Source organism: Dermatophagoides farinae, chromosome 8 (genome assembly GCF_024713945.1).
Source record: "Dermatophagoides farinae isolate YC_2012a chromosome 8, ASM2471394v1, whole genome shotgun sequence".
Lineage (NCBI taxonomy): Eukaryota > Metazoa > Arthropoda > Arachnida > Sarcoptiformes > Pyroglyphidae > Dermatophagoides > Dermatophagoides farinae.
The window spans coordinates 1,812,909-1,840,905 of record NC_134684.1 but is presented as its reverse complement, the minus strand read 5'-3'; the positions used below and the strand labels follow the sequence as shown (position 1 = coordinate 1,840,905).

The window sequence follows — 27,997 nt, the reverse complement described above, 5'->3', positions numbered from 1 at the left end:
GCCAACCAAGTGATGAAGACAACACACAAACACACATGGGACAAACATATCAATCATTTAATGACCAATGACCAATTGAATTGAATCAGAGAGAAAAAAAAGAAGAAGAAGAAGAAGAAATCAATCGATTGTTATCCATTAAAAAATTGAAAAATGATTAATTGATCATTTTGTTTATTATTATTATTATTATAAGATGAAGAAACAAAAAAAAAACGAACGATCTCATTTGTAGACCATCATCATCTAGTTGATCATCGGATTGATTTGATTTTGACTTTTACATTTTCATTTTTTAAATTAATTGAATTGAATTTTTTCTTCGAAAATGTTTTATTTTTTGTTTTTGGGATAATTTACAAACGAACAAGGAGAACAGAAAAAAAAATACAACGAAACTGAATTAAGAAATGAAATGAAATGAAACGAAATGAGCACACAATTAAATTGAAAAATTTTCATCATCATCATCATCATCATTTTTATTACTCTGTCCTATTCGTACGCGTGTTTTTACGTATTTTTATTATTGCAATTTATTATTGTTTCCATATTAATCAATAATGGAATGGAATAGAATGATGATAATTTGATAGCTTCTAATTTAGCTTACAAATTGTCTATAAAATGGTTCGACAGAAGAAATAGTAGCACCACCACCAACAATAATACCATTACCGCTGCTGCTGCTGTTACTGCTTCTGCTGGCGGTGGTGGTGTTCGCGGTGGTGGTGGCGGCGATTGTTTTTCCACTTAAAGATGTTATTATTGCTTTACCACCAACACCAATGTCCATTGTTGTTTCATTATCAGATGATGGTCTATTTGTAAAACGTCCACATTCAATCCATCTGGTCATCATTGGATTTATATGATGATTATTATGATTAAGATGATGTTGATGTTGATGATGATGTCCAATGATAACTTGATTTTCATGTGATGATTTTAATGATTTAAATAATGATAATGGTGTTGATGATCGATCACCAACGGTCAATGTTGATGATGATGACGATGATGATGATGATGATGATGATGATCTACCATTTGCCGATAATGATTTTTTTATTCTTCCATTAATATTATGATTATTTTCATCATCAGAATAATGAGCTGTATTAGAATTATCTGAATCATAATCATTGTCACTGGTTGACATATGGCCATCACTTGAATCCTGATTCATGGCTGTGGTTATTGTTGCTGATGATGTACAGCCTGATCCACTATTATTATTATTATTATTATTATTATTGGCCATTGATGATGATTTTGATGATGATGATGATGATGATAAATTTTGTTTTGCTTCTTGTGCAGTTTTTTTACTACGTTTCCATTTCATACGACGATTTTGGAACCAAATTTTCACCTATTTATTCAACAGAAAGTAAATAATAATAATAATAATAATTCAGTTGATTGTCAAGTTTGGTTTATGTTAAAATTGCACACGCGAACACACGCGAAAAAAACTTTTAAAAGTTATTTGAAAAAAAAACTTATTTAAAATTAAGTGATTAAATAATAAAGTCGATAATACGACACTCTGCATAAATAAGTGCAGCAGACACGTGCCTTGCATCATGCAAAAAAAGTCAGTTTGCCAAAAGAGAAAAAAAATCGCCAATCACATCATCATTTTTTTTAAATCAAGTCAACTAATTTTAACTTCTAATAAACTGAAGAGAGCCAAAAAAAAAAAGGAAAAGAATCTCGTGTGTGTGTGTGTGTGTGAAATTTTCTGTGATTTTCAATTAAATTAATGGAATCTTATCATTTGACTTTAATTGTAAAAAGTCTCTCTCTCTCTCTCTTTTTATATAAATAAATATAATAAAATGACATATGGTGATCCAATGAAATTATCATCATCATCATCATAAGCATCATTATGGTAAAATCAAATCAAATAATCCAATGAATGGATGGATGGTAATAAAAAAAAAATTATTCTCAATTCTCATAATTTATTTCATGTGCAAATAGAGAAATGAATCAAACACTGAAAAAAAAAATAAAATATTGGATGCTTGGTTGCATTACCTGTGTTTCCGATAAACATAGATTGGTGGCCACTTCAAAACGTTTAGGCCTTGATAGATATTTATTCATACGGAATTGATTCTCTAATTCAAGCAATTGTTGGCTAGTGAATGCTGTTCGTGGTCTTCTTGATTTACCAATCATTGATGCCGGATTATTTTGGCCTATAATATTAGAAAGAGAGAAGAGAAGAGAAATGAAAAAAAAGATGAAAATAAATTTATCGCCAATAAAAAAAAAATAAGTAATTGATTCAAACAAATCATCATCACCATCAACATCAAATTAAATTAATGACCATTAAATTGAACAATAAAAATTCCATTCAATTATCAACAACAATGATTATGATGATGATGATGATGACAAATAGTCACATTATTCATTTGTGTATTCTCTTTCATTCATATGCCACACATTTTATTTTATCATTCAAATGTAGATTACTTTTTTGTTTAAGGGGAACAAAACATATTGTTGTTCATATGTGTGTGTGTAATACACTTGAAATGATCATCATCATCACCATGATGATTAGGATGAGGATGATTTTTCGGTGTAAAAAGTCACTTGTATACAGAAGAATAATGTATTGATGATGATGATGATGATGATGATAAAAAATACGGTATTTTTTTCTGGTCGCCAGTGTGTGTGTGTGTGACACACGTCGTCGTCGTCATCATCATTGTATGGAAGAGAGGATTTTGTTTTATTTTTATTTTATTTTTACCATCATAGAAAGTTTTAAAGGACCCAATGATGATGATGATGATGATGATGATGGCCCAAGAGTAAATATAACAAATAATTCTAAATCTCTAGAGAGAGAGAGAATATGAGACACCAATGTGTTTTGGTGTGTGTGTGTGTGTGTGTTCTATTGTTGTTAAATTCGTATTCGTGTGGCAATGGATGTTGATGATGGTGATAAAAGTCTACTTATACTAAATGATCAAATTGAATTAGCTTCTCTTTTGTCGTTTATTGTATTTCATTAGATTGTGTGTATTGTTGTGTTGACAGCACCAACACCAAAAAAAAACGACCAGCACAATCCAAAAATCGTAATCATTCAATTCATATGTGTCTTTGTATATCTGTGTGTGTGTGTGTGTTATAAATGTTCAATCAAAAAAAATAAAAATAGTAGGTACGTGTCACACAGGCGTTAATTTGGGCCATCTGTCATGTTTTTTTTTCTATTGGTGTGGATCAACTGATGAACCAAAAAGAAAAAAAGAAAGAATAAAAATGTGATCGATATGGATATTGTAATGTACCAAAAAAAAAAAAAAAAAATCAGTGAAATAGAAACCCAAAGTGACTGACACATATACATACATGGTTGATTTGTTGTGTGTGTGTGTGTGTGTGTCACTTAGAAATCGGTAATAATGATGATTTAAATTTATTTCCATTACAATTCTTATCAATTGTCACATTTTTTTTGTTGTTGTTGTTGTCGTTGTTAGTGGTAGTAGTGATGAAAAAACGGAAAGATGGTGTTGAAATAATCAAATCATCATATGGTGATCAAACCAATAATCATCATCATCATCATCATCATCATCATCATAATCATCATTATCATGCTCATGAATTGTTAAAATATTCTATACAAATCATTTCATTCATTCATTCATTCATATATGAAAGGGAAACTTTTTTTTTGTTGTCCCCGATAAGTAAATGAGTAAATATATGGACATTAATGACTCATTTTTATTTTGTTTGTTTGTCCGTATGTGTGTGTGTATGTATAATTGTCAGCTAAACGAGATGGATATTCTTTTATCAACATACATAATACATATCAGATCCAATATATTAGGTACCATATGGACCATACATATATCAGATTAAAAATAATAAATATATGTTTGGAAACAAACACATATAGGAAATTTAAATCGATCCATTTCCACACACACACACACACATGTGTATGTGTAAATAGACAAAAAGAATTCAATCGAATCGATAAAATTTATATTTATTCTATTCCATTGATTAAAATTGATTAATATCAAAGATTCATTTCGAATATGTTCGAAATGAACACCAGAATAAAGTGAAAAATGAATGAAATGAAATTTTTTCTTTTTTTTAATCTAATTTTCACAACTGACTTCAATTATTGACTAAATTAGCAGTCATACATTGGTAAATATAAAACAAAAAAAAGTGAATATAAATGATGATTCTGTTCATTCATCATAGGAACATTCATCCACATTCTTTGCATCATCATCAAATAAAAGTTTCACTTAGTCGTATGTGGAACAAAAACAAAAACTCAAACAAAGTTCCAAAAAAACAATACAATACAATGGGTACACTAATTTCTTCTGTATATATATATAATCCCCGTCCTAACTAGTGTGTGCCAAAAAAAAAAGTCTAATTCACGCCTTGGGCAAAAATAATCAGCAATCATCGGGTAAACATTCCAATTTGGATGATCAAATAATAGATTGAGGGGCAAAACAAAAAAATCCCTTTTGATAAAAAGAATTGAAAGAAATGTTTGATGTTTGGCTACCATGGTTGTATAAATTGGTCCAAAAACTTTTCTGTACACATTTTTGTATGAACACAGAATTGTAAGCTGTAATGAATGAAAATCCTATTAGATTCTTATTAGAGCCGACAACGACAACGATGATGATGATGACAGCAGCAGCCAATTGTTGTATTATAAATATTTTTGCCATTTTGCATATATTTATTATAATAAGAATGGATGGATAATTGGGTTTTTTTTAGTTGTCGTCGTCGGGGACCAAAGTGTATATTTTTTTTTTTTTTTGTTTTAAGCCATACCATGCACACAATTGTGGACCCAGATGGTTTCTGGTACATGAATGCATGTATGAGTGTGTGTGTGTGGGTGTGTGTTATGTAAACAGTTTAATCATCCATAGATGATGATCGTCAGATATTTTTTTTTGTCTTGCTTGAAGTTTAAGCAAAAAAAAAATTTCTATGTTTGAATCAAATGAACTTTGCCCGTTGTTAACAAACACCGGTAAATCGTTTTTATTGCTAGATATTTTTCTTGTTTTTGTTTTCTTTTTCTTTTATATTTATCATTCGATTAACTTTCATTCAATAGATGATTGTATTTATATTCTAGCCACCATTGTTGTTATTTATTCATGTCCAGCTTATTATTAGTTGTTGTTAGTGTCGATGTTGTTGATGGTTGACCACCACCTTAACACCACAATCACACACACACACATATATAAACCGCAAACCAGAGAAAAAAAAATTTACACTTTGACCCACAAAAGAAAAAAAAGAGACCAATGGTCTTCGGCTTCTGTTTTTTTTTGTGGTTTAAATTGGTGACCCGTGCCAACAAAACACCAAACACATCGTGTGTGTGTGTGTGTGTTATTCATTTTCATATATTTGCATAACAATATTGTTTAAATGGACTTATTGCCAATATTCAATTCATTCACTATATTCATATTCATTTTTTGATTAATCTCTATATCATATAGCTTTAGGGGTTACCATTTTTAATATTACGAGGTAACAGTATTCATTTCCATCTTTGTGACATATGTGTGTGTGTGTGTGGTCGTAAACATATAAAACACACACACACACACACACAAATCGAAATCAGAAATTTTTTTTTTTTTGTCACAAATCGACAATCATGTCAATCAATAATATCTTGTAATGTTGAGCAAAAAAAAATTTTTTTTTCTCCAATTATTTATTGCCATCATTGATCGATTGATCAATGTAAAAAAATGGAATGTAATGTAAAAATGACAGGTAGATTAACCTGTATGTATATCATATCATTTAGATTTAGATTTTAATAATTTAATATATTAAATGCGGATTTATTTGTTCAAATTATCTATATCAAATCTGTCTATAATTTACTTTTTTTTCTTCTTTTTTCTAAATAGTGAGAAATCCTGTCACACAGTACAATTAAGATCAAATTAATACTGTTGATTGATGATGATGATTATGATGACATTAATAATTGATTTTAAGGTTTTCACACTAAACCACCACCATCGCCACCAGCACCCACCCACCCACACAAATAATGGATAAATGCAAACAAAATTGATCAAATTGACGGTAATCACGTCACCCCAAAAAAAAAAAATCATTATAAACGATTGACATTAAAAACGATTATCATTATCATTATATTATTTGGAAATTGACAAACATTTTTTTTTTATTTACACAACAACAACAAAAAATGTATAGATTTTTCTTGTCGTTGTTGTATTGGATGTAGTAGTAGGGATTATATATATCTCGTATCTCGTCTGTCAATCACAATTTTAAATGATCCTGATATATAACATTAATGATAGGTGGTAAAAATCTCACACCATCAAATTTTTTTTGTGTGTGATTTATATTTTGTATTCCCTCAAACACCCAAGCACACACAATTTATACATAGCAATAGATTGTACATTGGAATGTGATGTGTCAGTTTACTTCTATTTATTTTTTTTTTTTAGTTAGGTAAACATTAACGATAAATGAATGAAGAAGAAAATCAGTAGCCATTATTTTGTATGATTAAGTGAATGATGTAGGAAAATTGATAAGTAATAATAAATATATATAATTAGTTTAGATATAATAATTTCATTCAACTCTCAATATGGTCACTATAGAAACAAATCATCATTGTATTTGTTTGATTAATAATAATGATGATGATAATTATGACACTTACCATTCTGGCAAAGCATCTCTTTGGCTAGCCATTCATATGCCTGTGCTGCAGCAGCTACTTGTTGGCCATCACCAATGGAAGCAGCCGCTGCTGCTGCTGCTGCCATCGATTTACCAGTTGATGCTGCCGTAGCAATCTGATGAAATGCTGAATGAAATGCAGATGCATTAGTAAAAAATGGTAATGTTGGAAATGTTGTTGAAATTGATTGTGGTGTTGTTGTTTTTGTTGTTGTTGTTGTTTTTGCTGTTGCTGCTGCTGTTGTTGTTGTTGTGGCTGACGATCCTTCACCGGAACCATTTTGATTATGATGATGATGATGGTGATGATGAACAGAAGCTTGATCTTGAGCATTCATAATCGATGGTGATGATGATGGATAGATTGATCCATAAATAGATGAATGATGATGATGATGTTGTTGTTGTTGTTGTTGTTGAGCGAACAATGTTGATAATGTCAATGGATTTGCGGTTGAATGTAGCCATGGTGTTTCGATATTTTTTCCTGTTTCAAATCCATTAATAACAGCAGCAGCAGTATCGATTATTTTAGGACTTGAAATTGATCTTGATGATCCAATGATTGTTTCATCACCGGTAAATTTCAACAATGATGTAGCGGGTGAATCTCTGGATGGACTTGTATTTCTACCATTAATGTCAGAATTAAATTCTGTGGTTGTTGTTGATTTAATTTTCGGATGACTTGATCTTGCCAATAATGCTTCAATACAAAAACTTGATGATGAAATGGAATTTGATTTAGTTATTTTAGCCATAGAATTTGATTTAACCATTGTTATTGGTGTTGATTTTGGTGATGATGATTTTGGCGGAAAATCTTGATGATGATTATCATCAATAATTGATTCGTTTGTCGATGGCGATGATAATGATGACGAAGACGACGGCGACGATGATGATGATGAAGACGGCGATGAAGACGATGAAGACACTTTACTATTATTGGTTTTTACCGACATTAGTGACCGAACGATAATGAAAATCGAAAATGTTCAAAGTCAAAGAAAAAAAATTCATTCATTCATTCAAACAAACAAACAAAAAAAAAGACAACTATATTTGCAAAAAAAAACAGAAGAAAAAAGTATTGATTGGTTATTACTGGTTGTGTGACTGTATTGTAAATGTAACTATAACATATTAATGACATTTAAATTTATACTTATAAACATTCTCTCACTTGCACATAGACGAATAGTTTTTCTGTGTGTATGTGTGTTTGACTACTAATTGGCATCGATAATGGACAGAGAATTGGCTTTACAAAACAAAAAAAAAGAATAATATTTCTATATGTATATTGAACATAGATGATGATGATGATGATGCTAAAAGCTACAAACATAACAAAGTTGTTATAACAAAATGATGATGATTTGGTAATATAAAAAAAAAAAATCTCAAACATGCACATACACACACAGAGAAAGATAGATAGACAGACATGCGTATCTTCGTATATTTATATATATAACAGGATCATGATCGGATAAAAATTAACCAATCAGCATTGGTAATTGTTTGTTAAAAACCGCCTACAAACCGTGGCTATAGATTTTATTCATATTTCTATATATAAAAATTCTGATCAGATCTATCGGGTTTTCTCTCTTTGTGTGTGTATGGGTTTGTTTGCACTGGGGAAAAAAGAAAGAAAATTGAATAAAAATAAGAAAACGCGTTTCGATTGAAAGAAAGAAGAAAAAAAAGAGTGGATAAAAAGCAAATAATAGGATAGTGATGAATGAATCTCAAACACACACACACACACACAGATGAGGCACAGAAAAAAAAACTTTTTTGTACATCAGCAGCAGCAACAACAACAACAACACAGCAATAAAATTAAAATAAGTAAAAAAACAATTTAGGTACGCTTAAAATTCCATAATTTATTTGAATAGAATGAGAATAAGCAAAGAATAGAATAGAATTGAAAAGAATCGAAAGAAAATGGAAGAAGAATTAATTCGAGAAAAAAAAAGAAAAGTGAAAATAAAAATGGATTCATCCAAGAAAGAAAGAATCGGGCATGCCTAAAAACATGAATGATTTTTGTGTGTGTGTGCGAGTGTGTGTTCAATCTCGATTCTTTTCTTTTTATATTCATGAATGAATTTTGCTACTCTATATATAAATATTACATTCACTATAACGATGATGATGATGATGATCATCATCATCATAATGTTTTCGATGATGATCTGTGTTAGTATCAAATCCATTTTCACCATTTATATACAAATACCCGTTCTCTCTCTCTCTCTCTCTCTCTCTATCTGATTAGTAGCATAATATTGTACCCGTGTATACAGTAGAAAATATTCGGCTACAAATGGAAATTGGAAATGTTTGTAAATGTGTAAAATGTGTGTGTGTGTGTTTTGTGCAAATAAAGTTCATTATTATGTATATATATGGAGAATCTAAATGTAGAGCTGGCCAAACAAACAAAGAATATATGGCAAAAAAAAATCTATAACTATTATATTCGTGGAAATAGAATGAGAGAGAGAGAGTGAGATTTAAGGCATTCTAATTTGCATTCTCATTTGATTATCAACAACAATTCCATCATCATTTGATCATCAAAAATAAGTTTTTCCCTTTCAAGCACAATCCATCCATTACATAGAATTGGACCGAATCAGCATCATGATGGTGGTATATTCCACTAATTAATCAACGGCTAATTTTGAACCACTTTTTTTTGTTCTTGTTAATTAGCTAAATTATTTCTGTGAACATCAAAAACCATTTCTTTTCTATTGGGGTTTGATGATCCAATAAATGGTGTATAAACAAAAATGGGAGAATGAAAAAAAAAATCCAAAAAAATTCCTTTAATGAAATTAAATTTAAATCAATTGGGATTTTGGTTGTTGTTGTTGTTGTTGTTGTATCCATTTTGATTTGGTTTAGTTTTCCATGATCCATAGATTTTCGTTTCGTCGTTGTTGTTGTTGTTGTCAAGTTCTCGTTATTTGTTAGGAAATGAATGAAAAACTTTTTTAATTTGCCGGAAACAAACAAAAAAAAAACAACAAGAATGAAAAAAAAGGAAACCAAACAATCTGGATCACGATCAAAAGTTTTTTTTTCTCATGGTAAACAGATTGAAATCATCATTGAATTTGAATTTCAGTGACATTAAAATCATACAATCAAAATAACTAGATCAGATAGGAACAAAAAAAAATATTCAGTGGACCTAGATAATTTATATGCCAACCAGAAAAAACGAAAAAACAAAACAAACCAGAATGGTAATAGAATTTTTGTTGTGTTGTTTTGTTTTCTGATTATTACGAATCGAATCCAAAAAAAAAAAAAATTCATAGTGGAATTCATTTGTTCTGTTCTGTTCTGTTTATTTATTTTTATTTGTTTACTGTCGCCAAATGAACTCGATAGAACATACCATACATACATCAATCCAATGATGTGTGTGTGTGTGTGTTTAGTTTGCTGTTTTTTTTTCTCTCTCTCTCCGCAATAGTTTTCGGATCTTTTTTTTGTGATTCAATTATTAGTTGTGATAAACAACAGAATCACATCACAATAACGATTCAATTATCCACTATTGCAATCATTCAATTATAGAACATTTCATTCGATTACCATAGTAAGGATATAGATTTAATTTGCCGACAAACAGAAATAAAAAAAAAAAAATTTTAATAATACATCATACATCATTTCTAATCTAATAAATGGTAAGATTAATCAATCAATCAATCAATCGATGCGGTATCGATACAAGTCAGCAAAAAGAAAGAAATTTGTAATTAAAAAAGCAGAAAAAAAAGAAATCAAAGCATAAAATTCATCATATACTAATCCTCTTGTGTCTGTGTGTAGGTATTGCCATTTCTAAGGTAAACAGAATAAAGAACAAGAAAAAAAATGTCCTGAATATGCTACTGTTGTTTTTTTTTGTGATTGCGTGTGTGTGTGTTGGAAAAAATGTAGCCGGAACAAATAGACACACAAAATCAAAATCGAAACCAAAACCAGAAACACAGAAAGAAAAACAGGTCGCCTATATTCAATTAAGAATGAATAGAATGAATAAATTCTTGATAACGAAACAACGACAACGATCAACGTGATGTTATCAAAAAAAAAAAAAAAAATTTCGAAAATCTAGAAAAAAAAGCGTCAAGCAGTCTACTACCACTGTGTGTGTGTGTCTATGTGTGTTGATCAAAAACATCATAAAATACCAAAATGTTAATGATCATAATAAATATATTGTGTTACACACATATGTCAAATCGATTTATTTACACGCAAGTTTTGATGTGTGTGTGTGTTCATTCATTCTCATTATAAATTTTAACAATTTTATACCATATATATAAATGCATGCATTTACAAACACACAAAAAAAAATACAATGCAGTTACAATATGCATTTCTTATCAATATAAATAAATAAATGATGATGATGATGATGATGATGAACAGATCCGCCGGCATCAACCAAAAAAAAACAAAAGTATTTTTTGGATTGAAAAAATTTTTTTTTCTCCATTTTTACATTATAATCATCATCATCATAATGATGATTGATTATATGATGATGATTACAATGAACCAACCAATCAAACGACAACCAATATTTTTTTTTTTTTTTTTTTTTTGATAAACAAAAGGTGTGATAAAAAAAAATTACCACCGGATTGTAAAACTTGTTTAACTTCTGGTATTTTTTTTCTGTTGTTGTTGTTGTTGTTATTACCAATAAGATTATCATCATTTAATATAACTTTATATTATCAAAACAATCATCATCATCACAAGCAGATTTGCCTTTCACATTTGATGTTGCCAATGAACACACACAGAGAGAGAGACTAAAATCACAAACTAAAATCAACAAATAATTTCATGACAGGTTAACGATGATGATGATGATTGATTGAAAAGGTTATAATCTCAAAAAAAATTTTCAATTTTTTTGTTTTGTTTTTGTTTTGAATATTTATTTGACATTAATTAATTATCATATATAAGATGATGATGATGATGATGAATAATTGAAATTAAATAAAGAAAAAAAAATAATTAATCGTATGACGATGATGATGATGAGATGGATGAAATTGTGTCAGCATGGGTGTGTGGGTGTTTGCGTGAAAGAATACAATCGCAAGATTGATTCATTAAAAAAAAATTTTTTTTTTTTTTGTTTGAAATAATTCAATTCTTAACATTCAATTAACAACAGCAACAATAAAGACAAAAAAAAATAAAAAAAAAGGCTGCTGATGAAAAAATTTTTTTCGTTTCAAAATAAAACATAACAGATTGATTAATGATGATTTTTTTTGTTGTTGTTGTTGTTATCATTTGCTTTGAAATGAAATTTCAGATTCTTTTCAGCAAAAGAATCGATGATTACCATTTGGGGTGGGTGAGGGAAGGGTATTATTTACATTTTGACAAAATTATAACATATAAAGAATGGTGAACAAAAAAAAATTGATTATTTTATATTCAATATCATTTGTGATTGATTGATTGATTTACAACAAATTATAACAATAGTTGTTAGAGAATAAGATGGAAACTTGAAAAAAAACACATGCAAAATAAGATGGAAATTGTCATTATTATTTTATGATCAATGCTTTCTTTTTTTGTTTGATTGTTGTTGTTGTTGTTGCTGCTGCTGATCAGATGATGAGATATTTTTTTGTTTTAAATTTATTTTCAATTTTAATGGTGCAGCAGCAGCAGCTGCTGCTGCTGTTGCTGCAGGAACAGCCGCAACGGATGTAGGCGATTGTTCCATAATGGTCGATGGTCGTTGATCCGTTTCGGTGGATGAAAGGACATTTGTACGTATTTTTAATTTGATAGGTTTAGGTCGACCACCATCGCCATCATCATCAGGTATCAAGGCAAACGATGATGATGATGTATCTGATGTTCGTTGATGATGATGATGGTGATGTCCATCATGACGATCTTTTTTATGTTTATGTTTATGATGTTTTTCTTTATGTTTATGTTTATCTTTATGATGTTTATGTTTCTCTTTATGGTGATGCTTTTGTGTAAAGGATGATGATGATTGTTTTGATAATTCATCATCCATTAATAGACTATTGATGCCTGATGTGGATGATAATGGTGGCTGTGATGAATGATAGGTATCATTTATCAATTGATTAAATGCAGCAGTTGCTTGTGGTAATGCTGCTGTCGATGATGGTTGATTAGATCCAATAGACGGTTGTGATGGCAATAATTTCGAATCAATATTGCTCATGTTGTTATTGTTACTATTGCTGGTGAGCGAACCTAGAATCGAATCTAATGTATTCACTTGATTCGTTGTTGGTACAATTGGAATTTTCGATGCCATATTCAACATTGACTTGTTCGTTGATTGAGGCATAGATTTTTCCTCCAATTGCTCTGATTCGTTATCTTTGTTTGGTAAAAAATTGGACATTGAAGATGATTGTGATAATGATGGCGTTGGATTATGATGATGATTGGTATTTGTATTCGATGCTAATTCATTAAACATAGGTAATGACGATGATGATTTTAAATCAGTATTGCTTCCCATTGCTGTTGTGGGATGACTTATATTATTATTATTAGAAGATTTATGATTAATAGTGTTGGAAAATTCTAATGAATTTGAAATATTTGATTTTGAATCCTCATTCGAATCGTTCATCATCATCAATGATGAGCCAAGACCAGGTAATGAATAATTGAATGCATTCGTTGAATCTTCATTATCAGAGAATTCCATTTTAAAATCAGCAAATGAATCTTTTTTTGTTTGTGAATAATCGGAATATTCCGATCCAGGTGAAAACATTGAATCAATTTGAAATATTGGATCATTGTTAAAAGAATTATTGTTACTATGGTTTATGACTTCATTATTGTTGTTGTTATTGTTGAGATTGTTACTGCCTGAAAGTCTATTATTATTATTGTTGTTGTTGTTGTTGATGTTGCTTGAGGAGGATATCACAGATAGATTGGATTTTAAATTTGGAACATTACTATTAATATGATGATGATTATTATTATTGTTATTATTATCATTTTGCAACGATTCTTTCTTCATTTTTTCGAATGTTAATGATGAAGACGATTCTAATAAGGCAGGATTCTTTGCAGCAGCAGTAGATTTGGAGGATGAGTTTGCAAATGAATGCTGTTGCTGCTGTTTTGATGTCACAATTGATTGTGATTGTTTGGTACCATGGTGATGTATTGGTTGTTCAGAATTATGTTGATGATGAGAATGATGATGATGGTGATGATGATGATGTGATTGGTGATGATCAACACCAGTGGTATTAGATTGACCATAATTACCCGATAATGGTATTGATGGTTTAGATGATCGAACATTATTGGCATGTGATGAGAATTTTGGATCTTTGGGTGACATTTTCTGTGCCGACGATATGGAGGAATTTTGATGATGATGTGGATGATACTGTTGAGGTCTATTCCCACTGATGCTGTTGTGTTGTTGGTTTTCATTCGATCGCTTATGCTCCTGTAATTAAATAAAGTTTAATTATAACTAATAATTTAAATAATTAAATTAAATAAATTAATTTTATTACGGTTGGTTTCATTGATGGACTATTAGGTATAATTGGATTCAAACGACTTGATGATAAAATCTTTTTTAATCGTGATGGACATTTTTTCAATATCGACAAAAATTCTCCAGTTAATTCTTCGAGCATTTCTTGTGTGACATTAGGATCAACATATGACCACCAATCACGACCTTCGATCGATCTTGAAAGCTGTCAGTCATATTTTATATTAATAAATGTGAGCACATTATTTTTGTTGATATGAATCATACCTCGAAAGATGCCCATTTACAAACAAAATATACACAGATACAGGCGACCACGGTTGGTTTATATTGCAAACACATCGTTGTCAAATGCAGGCTGTTTGTTGCCATTATGTATGATGCTTGAGCCAAATCTTTATTGGCTATTCATTTCAAATGATAATAATTCATTTTGTTCAATAGTGAAACAACATTTAAAACGGATTCAATTCAATTACCTCGAACAAGATCAAAACAATTGACTACATATGTGTGAGGATGCTGTACACTGAGGTCAAAACCAAGCGTTCTTAACATTAGATTCTCATGATGTACCAGTTCGGCGGCCAATGCCTGAAATTGCTGCAAATTATAAATTTTTTTTTTAAATGGTCAAATCATCCAATACATCATTATCTGATAAATGAATAGATAGATACCTCACTTCGTGGATCAAGATTTTCTCTATACAAACATATCTGTGCAACTTTGATGACATGTTCAAGTTTTCGATGTTGTTCTTCGACTTTGGCTGCAAGAAATAGTGCACAAGAAGCAATGGACTTTATTTGAATATGAAAAAAAATAATCAAATTAGAATAGAAAATAGAAAATTGATGAACAAATTAATTTACATTACGATGGAACCGAGTGAACGAATGTTGTGTATAAAATCTGTGCATATAAACGATGGCCGTATTGATCACTAGTTGATTTCTGATATTTGAAACATAACAATTATATAAAATAATGAGTAGAAAAGACATTCGAATGAAAAAAATAAATCGAAAATTTCACATTTCTTCATAGAAATTGTTTAAAAATTCAAACATACACTTTCAATTTTTGGCCCATATCTTGTATTAAATTAGCTGCTTGTTGTCGATATGAAAGTTCTTTTTCGGCATCGATTCCAAATCTTCTCGATGGACTATTCTCAAGCTCATCTTTTGTAAAATACCAACGCTCACGTTGGGCCATCATTAGATCAGGCAATTCTTGTTTTTTTTTTGGCGGACAAAAATGTCCCCAACCGATGGTCTGTTGGGATCGAATGCTACTGTTGATTTATCGATCGATCAGGTTGTAAACAATAAAATATAAAATTCATGAAACATTCTCAACAAGTAAATTTATCACCGAAATTAATTTAAAATCCAAAATAGAAAATTCGGGCCAAAATATTCAATTGATCGAAATGAAAAAAAATCCGAACAGAGCAAGCGATTTTTTCCAACACACACACACACAAGCCAAAATCAAGATGACTGCTGCTATGAATGACCATTCATATACGATAGGACAAATAAATATTTTTATCAATTAATTAATAATTAAAATTAGAATCAATTTCATTGAAATTAAACTCAAAACATTACAAATTGTATTTAAATTCAATAAATAAATCAATACAATTGAATTGGATGAAATAAAACTTTTTTATCATTATTTATTATTTATGAATATATAGATTTTTACATTGTTAATGAACAGATCCTCGGCAAGAGCAATTTTTTCGCTCGCCTTTTTTTTCATTGTTGTTGTCGTTGTGTGTGTGTGTGTGTTTGTTTGGCTTGTTTTTTTTTTGGACTGGATGGATTAGAATGCATGCCATCAAGCTCTTATTTTTATTATATAATGAATGAGCCGATCATCATTTCATTAAACGTCGATGATTTTTAGAAATTAAAGTTCAAAATTTTTATCAGATGATATAATATAATATATATAATAGTTATTGTTCAAAACAAATCATCATCATCAACATGTCATATAAATCACAAAATTCTTCTCAGGCAAAATCAAATCGATCAACGGCCAGCGGTAGCAATCGATCTCAACAACAACAACAACAACAGCAGCAACAGCAATTAATATATTTGAAACGTCAATCGTCATTAATCAATCAATTTTTTAATCAACAACAACGACCAAATCCACATCAAACAAATGGTGATAATTTCTGTCTATATCCACATAGATTTTGTCTACAAAATCGTCTCGATGGATATAACTATTGTATACGACATATTCTATTCGATAAGAATGCTCCATTTAAACAATGTTCATATATTCATCCACAAACAAATAAACGCTGTCCGAAAGCTGCCCGCCGTTATGATCGTCGTGATCGTGATACCGCCTTTTGTCCATGGCATATTCAACAATTCAATATATTACGACGTAAAAATGCCTGTATGGAAAATTATCAGAATTCAATGGTCGAAGAAAAGAAAACAAATTTGAAAAGAAAATTTGAAGAATTAGAACATTATTGTCCAAGTGATGAACATGATCATCGCCGTAAGAATGGTGATTGGGAACTTCACGATGATAAATGTATTGTAGCGAGTAAATCTTTGAAAACACGAATAACCGATTCAATAAATGCTATACATTGTCAAAATCAAAATAATGATGATTTTTCTCAATTAACTTTGGCCGATGTTCTCAATCTTGATTCATTGGATTCCGATAATGAATCTGTCGAAAGTTACATGGATGATCCGTTACGTCATGCTGGTGTTTATTCTGCTGAAGAAATTTCCCATATTCTTCGTGATAAAATGCTTCGACTTCAAACATTGTACATTAATTTACATAATTATTATCGGCAAATGTTGAAACAAAAAATGCGACAATATTATTTGGCTAAATTATCTGTAGGCAGTAATAATAGTAAACAATGTGAAAGTACAAGTTCTAATGGTAAATCCTTAGAATCATCAACAACGGCCATGACGACATTAATGAATGATTCAAATACGATAATTGATGCATTTAATGAAGAAGAAGATTATAAAATAATGAAAGCCATGTTTAAATATCATAATATCTCAGGACCGGAAAAATTAATTCAAAATAAAGCTAGTGAAATTCGTCAAAGTTTGATCGAAGATAAACAAATGACGGAAAAACCATCAACATCATCGACATATTTTTGTATATACAAAAAAGATGCCCAACAATGCCAAAAGCAATGTGTTCCACTCTCTAATTATTGTCGTACACGTAAGCATGTCATACATAAACTAATATATATTGTATAATAAAAATAATTTTAATTCTTTTAGACATTCTATATGATCCATATCAAATTCTGTATCGTCCATGTGCTAATGGAACACCGCCTTGTTTAATGCCTGTCGTTTCCTATGTTCATCGTAATTCCTGTCTACAACATACTCAAATTAAATTTGAAAAAAATGAAATTGCCAAGATTTTGGTAATGTTTTGGCCTTATGATTTTTTTTATCTAATTTATCTTTTTTTTATATATAAACAGAAAAGTCCAGAAAAATCGGAACCAGAATGTCCAGATCAACAAATAAACGATGATGATGATTTGGAAAATGAAACTGAACTTTTCCATTCTATTGAAGACATTTCATTGGCAATGGATCCTGTAGAATCGGAAAATTTATTCAGTTTAGAACATGAATTCGATATCGATTCAAATATGTTATCATAATTCAATAATAATTTTCAAATTGGAAATTTTAATAAATCAAATAACTTGATCTCTTTGATAAAAGATCATTTTTGTGTTGGTAGATAGCCAATGTTTGAACTGGTACATCTAACATCTTTGGAATGACAATTAAATGGTGACAGGTCTTGTTTGGATAAACAGAAATTAATTTGTGCAATGATTGGATAATCATGATGATTACTACGTGTACATTGAATTTGAACTTTATAACCGAAACCTTTTTCAATGGCATCATGGAAAGCTTGTAATGGATATATTTGCGTTGTCGATGGAACCACACCACCAGCAGCTAACCATTGTTCAATGTGTAATCGTTTGAATGAATCTAATGTTGATTTGAAATAGCTGAATTCATTTTGCATCAATGGACATTCGATAGCACAAGTTCCATGTTTAGTATATTCATGTGACCAGAAATGATCATTAGAACTACCAGATTTCAAAGATTTCCAATTGGCCACCATTTCCGATTCGATTGATTTGATTGCATTATGATTGAATTTACTATTACGATCACAATACTGTGGATATGAACCATCATTATTTTCTGGCCATGCACCATGTATTAGCCAACGATCTTTATGATGAACACATTTATTATGTTCACAAAAAGTTTCAGGCCATTGTGTTGCCAATAAAATGTAATCAAAATGATGTTTAGATGATTCTAATGCCAATGAAAATGTTCCAAGAATCAACAATAACAACGATGCCAATTGGATTTTAGCCATTATTGAATGATTAAAACTAATGTAATAAAACTGATGATGATGATGATGGAATGACAATAAATTGATTTCATTTTTATAGATCAAATGTGACGAAATGAAATTTATATTTGTACATATAATGTCATGTCGTTGTACATTGAAAATGTTCCATTTCATTTATATTTGATTAATGATTGTTATTTTAAAATTTCATAATTAAAACAAACGAAATCGTACGAGATTTTTTTCTTGTCATTATTCACTTGACGTTTTTTTTTAAAAAAAATATCACTTCATAACAGTGATTTGAATTGATTGGAAATTTATTTAATCAGAAATTAATTGTTTTGTTTCTCAACCAAATCGATGATTATTTCATTTCATTATATTATATTTAGTTTAGTTATCAAAAAAAAAAACAAAAAAACAAAAGTCAACGTCATCAGTCATGGTGATGATGATGATGATAATTGTTATTATTATCGATAATTGCTAAACGTTTTTTGATAAAATCAATTGCCAATTTTTGTGGCCGTTTCTGTAGTTCATGATATTCTTGTTTTGTTAATTGAATTTGATCACCATCAAGCCGATTAACCATTGTAACACAAATGATAGCAGCATCAACATTAACATAACGACACATTGATCCAAATGCCAATGCTTCCATTTCGATGTTGATGATTCCTGCTTTTTTTAATTTTGTTAATCTATCCATTTTATCATCAAGATTATGATTACAAATTGCTCCATCAATTCGTGATTGAGATTCATAGAAATCCATTGCACACATTGTTGTGCCAATGATTGTTTTATATCCAGGATTATTTTGCAATCGAGCTATTTGTCCTAATTCTTCAATCAATTTTTGATCAAAAGTTGCTGGTCTACGAACAATTTTACCTAAAATATGCTGAAAAGATTTGATTAAATATACATTGTAATTATATTAGCTTTTCATAGATATATTTACAAGCTCATGAAATGGTCGTAATAATTCATCGACAACTTTATTGGTGATAACCACTGTACCCGGTTCGACACCGATTCCACCTGATGTTCCAATTCGAAACAATGTAACATTCGTACATTTGGCATAATGTAATAGTTTTAAGATTTCATGTAACAATATCGATATTGATGAAATACCCATTCCATGCTATATATTTTATCATGATAGAAATAAATTCGAATGAATGAATATAACAATTCGATGATCATAATGAAGAAAATCATTCACCGATATAGAAAGAATTGGTCCAATTTTAAACATAGAAAATCGATGTGATTCTTCAGTAATATCAACAAGTTTTGATTCCATTATATTCAATTCTTTGGCAGCCAATTGTGCAAATTCATACATTCGTTTTTTTGTACCACCCATACAGACAAATTTAATATCACCAAACATTTGTTCGAAATTATGTGTACTTGTATTCAATGCCAAATGATATAATGTATCCGATTGTAGATTGGTTAGATGTTTATTCGATAAATGTAATCGTCCATCTTGGCTATTTTTTTTGGTTTGAATGGATGAAAATTATTTTCAAAATTCAATCAAATCGATTTATTCACTTACCTTTTTTTCATTTGAAAATTATCATATACAATTTCAACGTTATATTCATCGTGATCATCCACACAACCATCATTAGTAGAATGATCCATAACTGTTTTGATCTGAAAAATGAATGGGAAAAAATTGAAAATGATTTTATAGTCGCGATCGAATCATTTTTTTTTTCTTCTTTGAAACAAACAAAATAATGTATTTTCAAAAAAAAAAAAAAATTAACAATTACAAACACAGACATTGTTTTCACAATCGAATATCGTTATTTTGAATTTATTTGACATTGATAATTATCTATGGATTGTAGTGATTAGTGTTTATCAATCTCGGATACTATTTATTATCATCATTCGCATTCAAACAAGCAAATTTGTTCATATCTTAGTAGAGAGAGAAAAAAAAGCAAACATTGCAGGTTATTTGGTCATAAGTAGCATAGTATAGGCGTGATATGAATTCAACATTATCATCATTTCTTGAAGCGCATGATTTCCAAATAAAATATACTTTGGGAATGCGGAAATTTTTTTTTTGTTCGTTTCTTATTTTGGCCAAACATAAACAAACGATATTAATCTTGCTATATATGATTTGTTGAAAAGATTATTCACAAATGTCAATATATCACATTCATACCATATTTCTATTAATCAAATATTGATTGGAAAAAATTTCCACACAATGATTTGCACTTTTAGTTGTGTGTGTGTGTGTGTGTTTGTTTTCTGTTCTGGTTTTTATCACTTTAAAATTTGAAAAAAAAAATTCTGGAACAAATCAAAAATCAAAAAAAAAACATTTGATTTTTTTAACAACTAGATGACAGTCAAACAGATGGCGACACTAACAGCTGAGCAAAAAAAATCGAATTTTAAAAAAATTTCAGAATTCAATCAAATCAAATCAAATCAAATTGAAGAATAAATAATTTGTTTATTTTGTCAAGAATAAAATAGAATAGAGTAGTGAAAAAAAAATAAATTGTTTGTTTAAACAGCAGCAACAGCAGCGACAACAACAACAAAAAGAAGATAACAATCATCATCATCATCATCATCATTACTATTATTATTATGACAATGGATGATTATAATGATGATGATGATGATGATGATGATCATTATTATTATCATCATCATCATAATGACCATTATATTTATTGATATAATGATAAGATTCGATGATGATGATGATGATATATCCGCCCATCATGTTACCGGGTGTGTGTGTGTATGTGTGTAAACAAGACGATTTTCACACCTCGATCATGTTGCGAATAATAATAATAATAAATAATTGGTATTTGAGTTGAAAAAAAAAATTTTCAGGATGATTGTCATCATCATCATCATCATAACAACATGATTGGCCAAACAAAACCAAAACCAAAACCAAACACACACACCGGGAGAAAAACCGACAATTTAATTTAATTTAATAAAAAAAAACGTTCATTTTCATTCTCTTTTATTTTCCCATTGGGTTATTTTTCCGAATGATTGACACACACACACATACACATACATTTATTTGGACAAAAACAAAAATTATCTTCTTTTTTTTCTAATGATGATGATGATGATGATGATGTGATACTATTTATATGAAATAGAAAAAAAAACGTAATGTATCAATTTGTTCATCATAATCATCATCATCATGATGATCACCATAATCATCACAAAAAAAATGATTTCACTTTTTTTCCACTTTACTCCATTTTATATATATATAGTAATCATTATGTTTGTTTGATGATTGAAGATCATCATCATCATTATAGATCAGTTATGATGATGATGATGATGTTGATGATAATAATAATAACCAACGAGTAGTCAGTAGTTTTTGTTTCTTGTTTTTTTTTTTTGTTTTTAATGTTGAAACAATAATTACAAAATTGGTGGTAGACCTGATCATTATTATTATCATCATCATCATCATCATCATCATCATCATTCAAAAAAAAGCGAATTGATATTATTATTAGTAAATAAATAAATAAATAACAAACCAAAATGAATCGATTGAATAATGATGTTTAAACGATTACGATAATCAATCAATCAATCAATCAATTATCAATTATATTAATTATATTATTATTTATTTCAAATCAATAATAAATTTGTTACAAATTGTTATTATATGAAATTCAAATTTCATTTGTTTGATCCTGAACTCTGTTATAGTAATGATTTTCATATGTATGTTTGACGGTTTTTTTTTCTATAAAATTCCAAAAACAAACCAAAAAAAAAAAAAAATTAAAAGTTGTTAATGAACACGTTATCATCGTTAATTAGTAATTAACGAAATAGTGCAGCATTAGTGGGAGTGGTGTATGGTTATGGTAATGGCATCAGGTGGGTGATCTGACCAGCCAAGTATATTGATTGGCCAGTCAAATTTTTTTTTTCATTTTTTTTAATGAAAAAAAATGAATTTTTTTTTTCTTTCATTCTTTAGCGGTCATTTTTTTTTGTATTTCATAAAATAATAATTGTAAATAAAAAGTTTGAATGAATCCAGAGAAAAAAAAAATTTTTTTTTTCCACCTTGCTCAACACATAGTGATGGGCGGAGTTTCAATAAAGAATAGAGGCGTGTCTTTGGTTTTTGTTTGTTTGTGTGTGCATGTGTGTGTGTGTTTTCTTCCAAGACGACGATGAATGATGTGTGGATGATGATGATGATGAACGATGATGTAGAAAAAAAAATTATTCGTGATTACATTCGTGATGTTTTTAAGACGAAGACGAAGACGATGAAGACGAATGAAAAAAAAAAATTTTTGTCTGAAGAAAGAAAAAAAATCAAAAAAAAAATTTCCAATCGTGCAATTTTTTTTGTTGTTGTTGCAATCGAGTGTTTGTGTGTGTGTGTAGGTTTGCGTGCATCATCAAACAACAAGCACGAATATAAGAAAAAAACAAAATGTTCATAAAGCCAGAATGTAGATGATGATGAGCAAAAAAAAAAAAAAAAAAAGATTTGCTGTATTTCTCCCAGTGTGTGTGTGTGTGTTTTTTTTGTTGTTGTTCATCCATCCGCGTATATATATTGAAATGTGGTTGTATATATCCTGGAATCATTGATGATTTCATTTCTTATTTTGAGAAAACTGAAAAAAATGATTACCGACTACTATGGATGTATGCTAAGCCACTGGGTTATATCCACTACTACTGTTGTCGTTGTTGTTGTTTTAATGTGGATTTAGTTCAGTTTAATACTCTACTTTGATGATAAAAATCAGAAAAATGATAAAAAAAACAAAATCAAATGATGATGATTAATTGGTTTCATGATGATGATCATAATCATAATAATAATGATGATGATGATGATGTTCAGCCATTGGCTATGAGAAAGTGAGTTGAAATAAATCTTTTGGAAATGATAATGATGATGATGATTCCATTTTTTTTTTACTTTATTGATAAAGAATCGTGTGTATTGACCATAGATCAATATGTAGAAGAGAAAAAAAAATTTCCAAACAAATGGATATGATGTGATATGAGATGTGAGAAAAAAAAATCAAGGCAAACAAAATTTTCTTTTTTCTGCTGAAGATTTCTTTAATCTTGATAGGAAATTTTTCCATTTTTTTTCTTCTTGTTTGTTTGCCAATTTGTAAGTGTGTATTTCATGTGAAATGAAAGAAATATGGCAAATTTATGCATGAAAAAGTGACGGTGGTGGTGGCGGCGGTGGAGATGATCACGGTGGTGATGGCCAAAACGTATGAAGATCGTGGAATTTTATAATCAGGTAGTGAGATTTTTTTTTGTTCATCGAAAACAGTGGTTAAAGCAACGAATTTTTTCTTGTTTTTTTTTCTATTCAATCAAAGTACAAAGAAATGAACTTTTTTTTGTGGGGCCTGTTTTGTTTTGTTTTTTTTTTCATTTGTTCATTGGTTAATGAAACAAACCGAGTACACTAAATTTACAGCGCCCAAAATGAAGCGAACATACACACACACACAAACACTGAAAACAACAACACGCCTTTTATACGGTGACTTATAGTATGTGATGATGATGATGATGATGAGCAGAATTTTTTTTCACGTTCATTTGTTCGGTATATAGTGTCCATTATGGCTAGAAATGTACCGATTTTTTTTTGTTCTCTCACAATAATAATGATTATCATATGCAAATGAAATTACGGGAAAAAAATCAGCGATAATTAAATAATTTTTGTAGCAAAAAAAAAACTGAATACAAAGATAATGATGACAGAATAGAATGAAAACAACAGAAAAAATCAGTCAATTTTAAATTGAAATCCAAAGCAAAAAAAAATTCAATTTCTAATCCAACAACAACAACAACAACAGCAAAGCTAGTCATTATATCCGTACACAGTGATCATTTTTGAAACAATTTTTTTTCTTCTACTTTTTTTTCAAGAAAAAAAACGAAAGAAATGACCATCATTTTTTCTCTTCGTTTGGTATGTACGGGGGATGCATATTGTATATTTTTTTTTGTATACAATGTGTGATCATTAGTTAGTGAACAACAACAACGAAAAAAAAATGATACGAAGACCCAAGTAGTTGTTGAATGGGCCTGTAATCATCAAAAAGTTGAGCCACCGTAACAATTGTATACTATTAATATGATGATGATGATCATCATCATCATCACTACCACCATCACCATGATGATAATAATGATGGTCATCGTCGTATATTTGGTCATTTGAGAATTGAAACGAAAGAAAAAATAGATTTTTTTTTATATATATCGAATGTCCTAAGGCCAAGGAGCAAAAACAACAACAACAACAACAGCAAATAATATCCAAATGAAAAAAAATCTCTCTCTCTCTCTCTGTTTTTTGGTTGTTAATAATCGTTGTTGTTGTTTAAAGCAATCCCACCTATAATCAGAGAGAGAGAGAGAGAGAGAGAGAGAGATACATTTCTATTTCAGTTCTCAAAAAGAAGAAGAAGAAAAAAAATAGATATCTCCAATGATGATGAAAAATCAGAGATTGGCGATAATTTTTTTTTCTTTGAATTTAGAATTTAGAATTCAGGACTTAGAAAAAAAAATTGTAGAATTCCAGATTGAATATAAATGGGATGAGAAATTTTTTCTTTTTTTTTGACCACTTTTCTTTCTCAATTTCTCAAGAATCAGAAAATTATTTTGATCAACATGATCAACATCCATCCACACACGAAAACAACTCATAAGGATAAAACTGAATGTTAAACGACGAACAACAAAAAAAAATTCAGCAAACCAGCCAAATTGTCAGTCAGTCATTCATTCTTAGTGTTCTGACTGGAAAGGAATGGAATGGAATGGAATGAAAAATGACTGCAAATTATAGCTGCTGCTGCTGTTGACCTTTTTTTTCTTCTCTCTTTCTTTCTCTATCTCTCTACAAAAAAAACTAAACTCAGCTTTCGATGATGATGATGATGATGAAGAATAGCCTTAGCAAAGAATCGAACCAAATGTTCAATTGTGTGTGTGTATGTGTGTGTTCCATCCTGATAATATAATCATCATCATCATCAACATGATCATGAAAATTACAATTCAAATGAACAACGAAAAAAAACATATGCTGGTCATTTATATATCCTGAAACAAAACAAAAAAAAACAAAGGGAACCGATAGGAGAAAAAATGAAATTATTACAATTTTTATCCATTTGGAGAAAGAGAATGCAATTTTTCTCCGATAATATAAACGATATAATCGTAAAAATATATATCATTTAATATATACAGGCTAGGTTTATTTTCTAGTTTTAGTTTTGTTGCTTTTGAGTGGGCGTCATAAGGGAAATAGAGAGAGAGAGAGAGTGAGAAACGATACATTTATCGATGTCAATGTCATTTTAATTGATTGAAAATTGCAAATATTTCGAATATAATTGCTTTATAATGCCATTTGATTTGCAATGAAATCAAATTGATATTTTCATTTTCATTTTCATTTTTTTCCCCCATTGAATGAAAGTGAATTTAAAAAAGTCAACATCATCAAAATGATCAATGATTGAATATAGAAATTTTTAATCAGATTCGCATGTTTGCTTTGATTTACATTCTATCACAATGATAATGAAGATGAACAAAGAAAAAAAAATTCAAAATCAACCTTTATGTTTGTGGTTTGTTAAAGAAAAAAAGGTAAAAGAAGACAGAGAAAAAGAGAGAGGATCCGTATAAAATGAAATGATGAAAAGTAGAAAAATAATTATTATTCAAACCAAATCAACCAACTGTATATATAAGATTAATATATCAGGTATATTCATTTCTTTGGTCACATGAATGTATGTATGAATGGCGCGGAGGGGAAGGGGATGGGGCGATAAAATGTACCTAAAACGATGATGATGATGATGATGATTAAAAGTTTCATAAATCATCATTACCATTTTTTTTCGCTGGTTTTATTTGCTAAATCAAAATGTACTGCTTGCAATACACACACTTAAAAACACCGAATAGGTGTGGCTGTGTTCATTTATTTTTTTTTTTTCATCTCATTCATTCGGTAATACCACGAGAGATAATATTGACTTAATTTTAATAAATTAATACGAAAAGTTTCTTTCTTTTGGTTGGTTGTTTTATTAAATATTACACTGGCAAACACACATACACACACACACACACGATTCGGGGCGATAAATTGTCGATAAACTTCAACTATATTCATGAAAAGATTTTTTTTTTCATTTTTGTTTTATTCATTTTTTTTCATTATTATTGATATGCGTTTGTTTATATATAATGTTGGGCGTGTTCGTGTTTGTTGTTGTGGTTTTGTTTTTCTCGTTAGTTGTTGTAAGATAGATGATGATACAAGGTGATTTACATTGTGCATATGGATGTGTGTGTGTGTTGGCGGGCAAATTTTTTTTTATTATTATAGCACTAAATGATTCTTCTTGCTACAATGGTTGTTTATTCTGGAATTTGTTTAATAAAAACCAAAGATTTTTTAGCAACAATTTATATAGATTATGATGATTTATATGATAATTATTGTCCGGATTTGTTGTTGTTGTTGTGGTCATTCAATTTACCTTTGAATTCATCATTTATTTGAGCAAATTAAAAAAAAAAATAATCCGTTTCATACGACAGATGGCAGTGTGTTCATTTTGGTTTTTTTAATTTTGTCATGGAATTCAATTTCATTTCATTTGAAAAAAACAAAAAAAAAAAAAAATATTGTGATTGATGATTAATTGATTCAAAATGTTATGTATGGAGAAAAAAAAATGACAAGAAGAATTTTTTATTTTTTATTCAAAGGATAGAGTTTCATATTATCTCAGTGCAAAAATAAAAAACAAAATATCGAATGAATGAATGAATGAGATTGATGGATTGGATTGGATTGGATTGGATGTAATGGCCAGAATGATACATCATTATTATGAGATCAAATCAATCAAATCCAGTATCAAGGGAATGAATGAAAAACCAAAAAAAAAAAAAAAATGATAGATATATTGCGAGAGAAAAAAAAATGAGAATAATCAATGTTCACCATTCTCATTTCAATCGTATAAT

At 29.4% G+C, this 27,997-nt stretch overlaps 5 protein-coding genes across 7 annotated transcripts; 1 reads left to right on the top strand and 4 right to left on the bottom strand.

Moving 5' to 3' along the window:
* Positions 1-34: 34 nt before the first annotated feature.
* Positions 35-8,197, bottom strand: LOC124495589 (uncharacterized). 2 transcript variants are annotated; one of them, XM_075733774.1, is made up of 4 exons: positions 7,994-8,197; positions 6,788-7,866; positions 2,050-2,213; positions 451-1,375 (listed from the first exon to the last, which is right to left on the bottom strand). In XM_075733774.1, the coding sequence occupies exons 2-4, from the start codon at positions 7,770-7,772 to the stop codon at positions 605-607; spliced, it is 1,920 nt and encodes a 639-aa protein (XP_075589889.1). In that variant the 5' UTR covers positions 7,773-7,866; positions 7,994-8,197; the 3' UTR covers positions 451-604. The 2 variants fall into 2 exon arrangements, with proteins under 2 accessions (XP_075589888.1, XP_075589889.1); XM_075733773.1 differs by having other exon boundaries at positions 35-1,375; positions 6,788-8,197.
* Positions 8,198-11,771: 3,574 nt separating this feature from the next.
* On the bottom strand, positions 11,772-15,916 carry CycT (Cyclin T). The gene is made up of 8 exons (XM_075733772.1): positions 15,791-15,916; positions 15,486-15,710; positions 15,286-15,367; positions 15,091-15,213; positions 14,890-15,013; positions 14,678-14,814; positions 14,427-14,615; positions 11,772-14,356 (listed from the first exon to the last, which is right to left on the bottom strand). Exons 2-8 carry the CDS (start codon positions 15,632-15,634, stop codon positions 12,443-12,445), a joined length of 2,718 nt encoding a protein of 905 aa, XP_075589887.1. The 5' UTR covers positions 15,635-15,710; positions 15,791-15,916; the 3' UTR covers positions 11,772-12,442.
* A 281-nt stretch (positions 15,917-16,197) lies between these two features.
* dgt1 (KAT8 regulatory NSL complex subunit dim gamma-tubulin 1) lies at positions 16,198-18,185 on the top strand. The gene is made up of 3 exons (XM_047058993.2): positions 16,198-17,662; positions 17,725-17,876; positions 17,937-18,185. Exons 1-3 carry the CDS (start codon positions 16,417-16,419, stop codon positions 18,120-18,122), a joined length of 1,584 nt encoding a protein of 527 aa, XP_046914949.2. The 5' UTR covers positions 16,198-16,416; the 3' UTR covers positions 18,123-18,185.
* LOC124495733 (ribonuclease DdI) lies at positions 18,045-18,989 on the bottom strand. Its single transcript, XM_047059164.2, has one exon. It carries the CDS (start codon positions 18,872-18,874, stop codon positions 18,188-18,190), a length of 687 nt encoding a protein of 228 aa, XP_046915120.2. The 5' UTR covers positions 18,875-18,989; the 3' UTR covers positions 18,045-18,187.
* A 175-nt stretch (positions 18,990-19,164) lies between these two features.
* On the bottom strand, positions 19,165-21,148 carry LOC124496188 (uridine phosphorylase 2). Of its 2 annotated transcripts, none has more exons than XM_075733557.1 (5): positions 20,937-21,148; positions 20,436-20,536; positions 20,094-20,367; positions 19,827-20,012; positions 19,165-19,766 (listed from the first exon to the last, which is right to left on the bottom strand). In XM_075733557.1, exons 2-5 carry the CDS (start codon positions 20,522-20,524, stop codon positions 19,296-19,298), a joined length of 1,020 nt encoding a protein of 339 aa, XP_075589672.1. In that variant the 5' UTR covers positions 20,525-20,536; positions 20,937-21,148; the 3' UTR covers positions 19,165-19,295. The 2 variants fall into 2 exon arrangements, with proteins under 2 accessions (XP_075589672.1, XP_046915634.2); XM_047059678.2 differs by having other exon boundaries at positions 20,669-21,049.
* Between the last annotated feature and the right edge of the window lie 6,849 nt (positions 21,149-27,997).

Coding starts and splice junctions, on each gene's coding strand:
- CycT (XM_075733772.1), bottom strand. CDS start 15,634: ATGATGGCCCAACGTGAGCGTTGGTATTTTACAAAAGATGAGCTTGAG. Junction 14,815..14,889: donor TTGTTTTGATCTTGTTCGAG/GTAATTGAATTG, acceptor TGAAATGAATAG/CCAATAAAGATTTGGCTCAA. Junction 14,616..14,677: donor GTAAATGGGCATCTTTCGAG/GTATGATTCATA, acceptor TATGACTGACAG/CTTTCAAGATCGATCGAAGG.
- dgt1 (XM_047058993.2), top strand. CDS start 16,417: ATGTCATATAAATCACAAAATTCTTCTCAGGCAAAATCAAATCGATCA. Junction 17,663..17,724: donor CTCTAATTATTGTCGTACAC/GTAAGCATGTCA, acceptor TAATTCTTTTAG/ACATTCTATATGATCCATAT. Junction 17,877..17,936: donor ATGAAATTGCCAAGATTTTG/GTAATGTTTTGG, acceptor ATATATAAACAG/AAAAGTCCAGAAAAATCGGA.
- LOC124495733 (XM_047059164.2), bottom strand. CDS start 18,874: ATGGCTAAAATCCAATTGGCATCGTTGTTATTGTTGATTCTTGGAACA.
- LOC124495589 (XM_075733773.1), bottom strand. CDS start 7,772: ATGTCGGTAAAAACCAATAATAGTAAAGTGTCTTCATCGTCTTCATCG. Junction 2,214..6,787: donor AGAGATGCTTTGCCAGAATG/GTAAGTGTCATA, acceptor CTAATATTATAG/GCCAAAATAATCCGGCATCA. Junction 1,376..2,049: donor TATGTTTATCGGAAACACAG/GTAATGCAACCA, acceptor TTGAATAAATAG/GTGAAAATTTGGTTCCAAAA.
- LOC124496188 (XM_047059678.2), bottom strand. CDS start 20,713: ATGTCAAATAAATTCAAAATAACGATATTCGATTGTGAAAACAAT. Junction 20,368..20,435: donor AATTTTCAAATGAAAAAAAG/GTAAGTGAATAA, acceptor CAAAAAAAATAG/CCAAGATGGACGATTACATT. Junction 20,013..20,093: donor GACCAATTCTTTCTATATCG/GTGAATGATTTT, acceptor TAAAATATATAG/CATGGAATGGGTATTTCATC.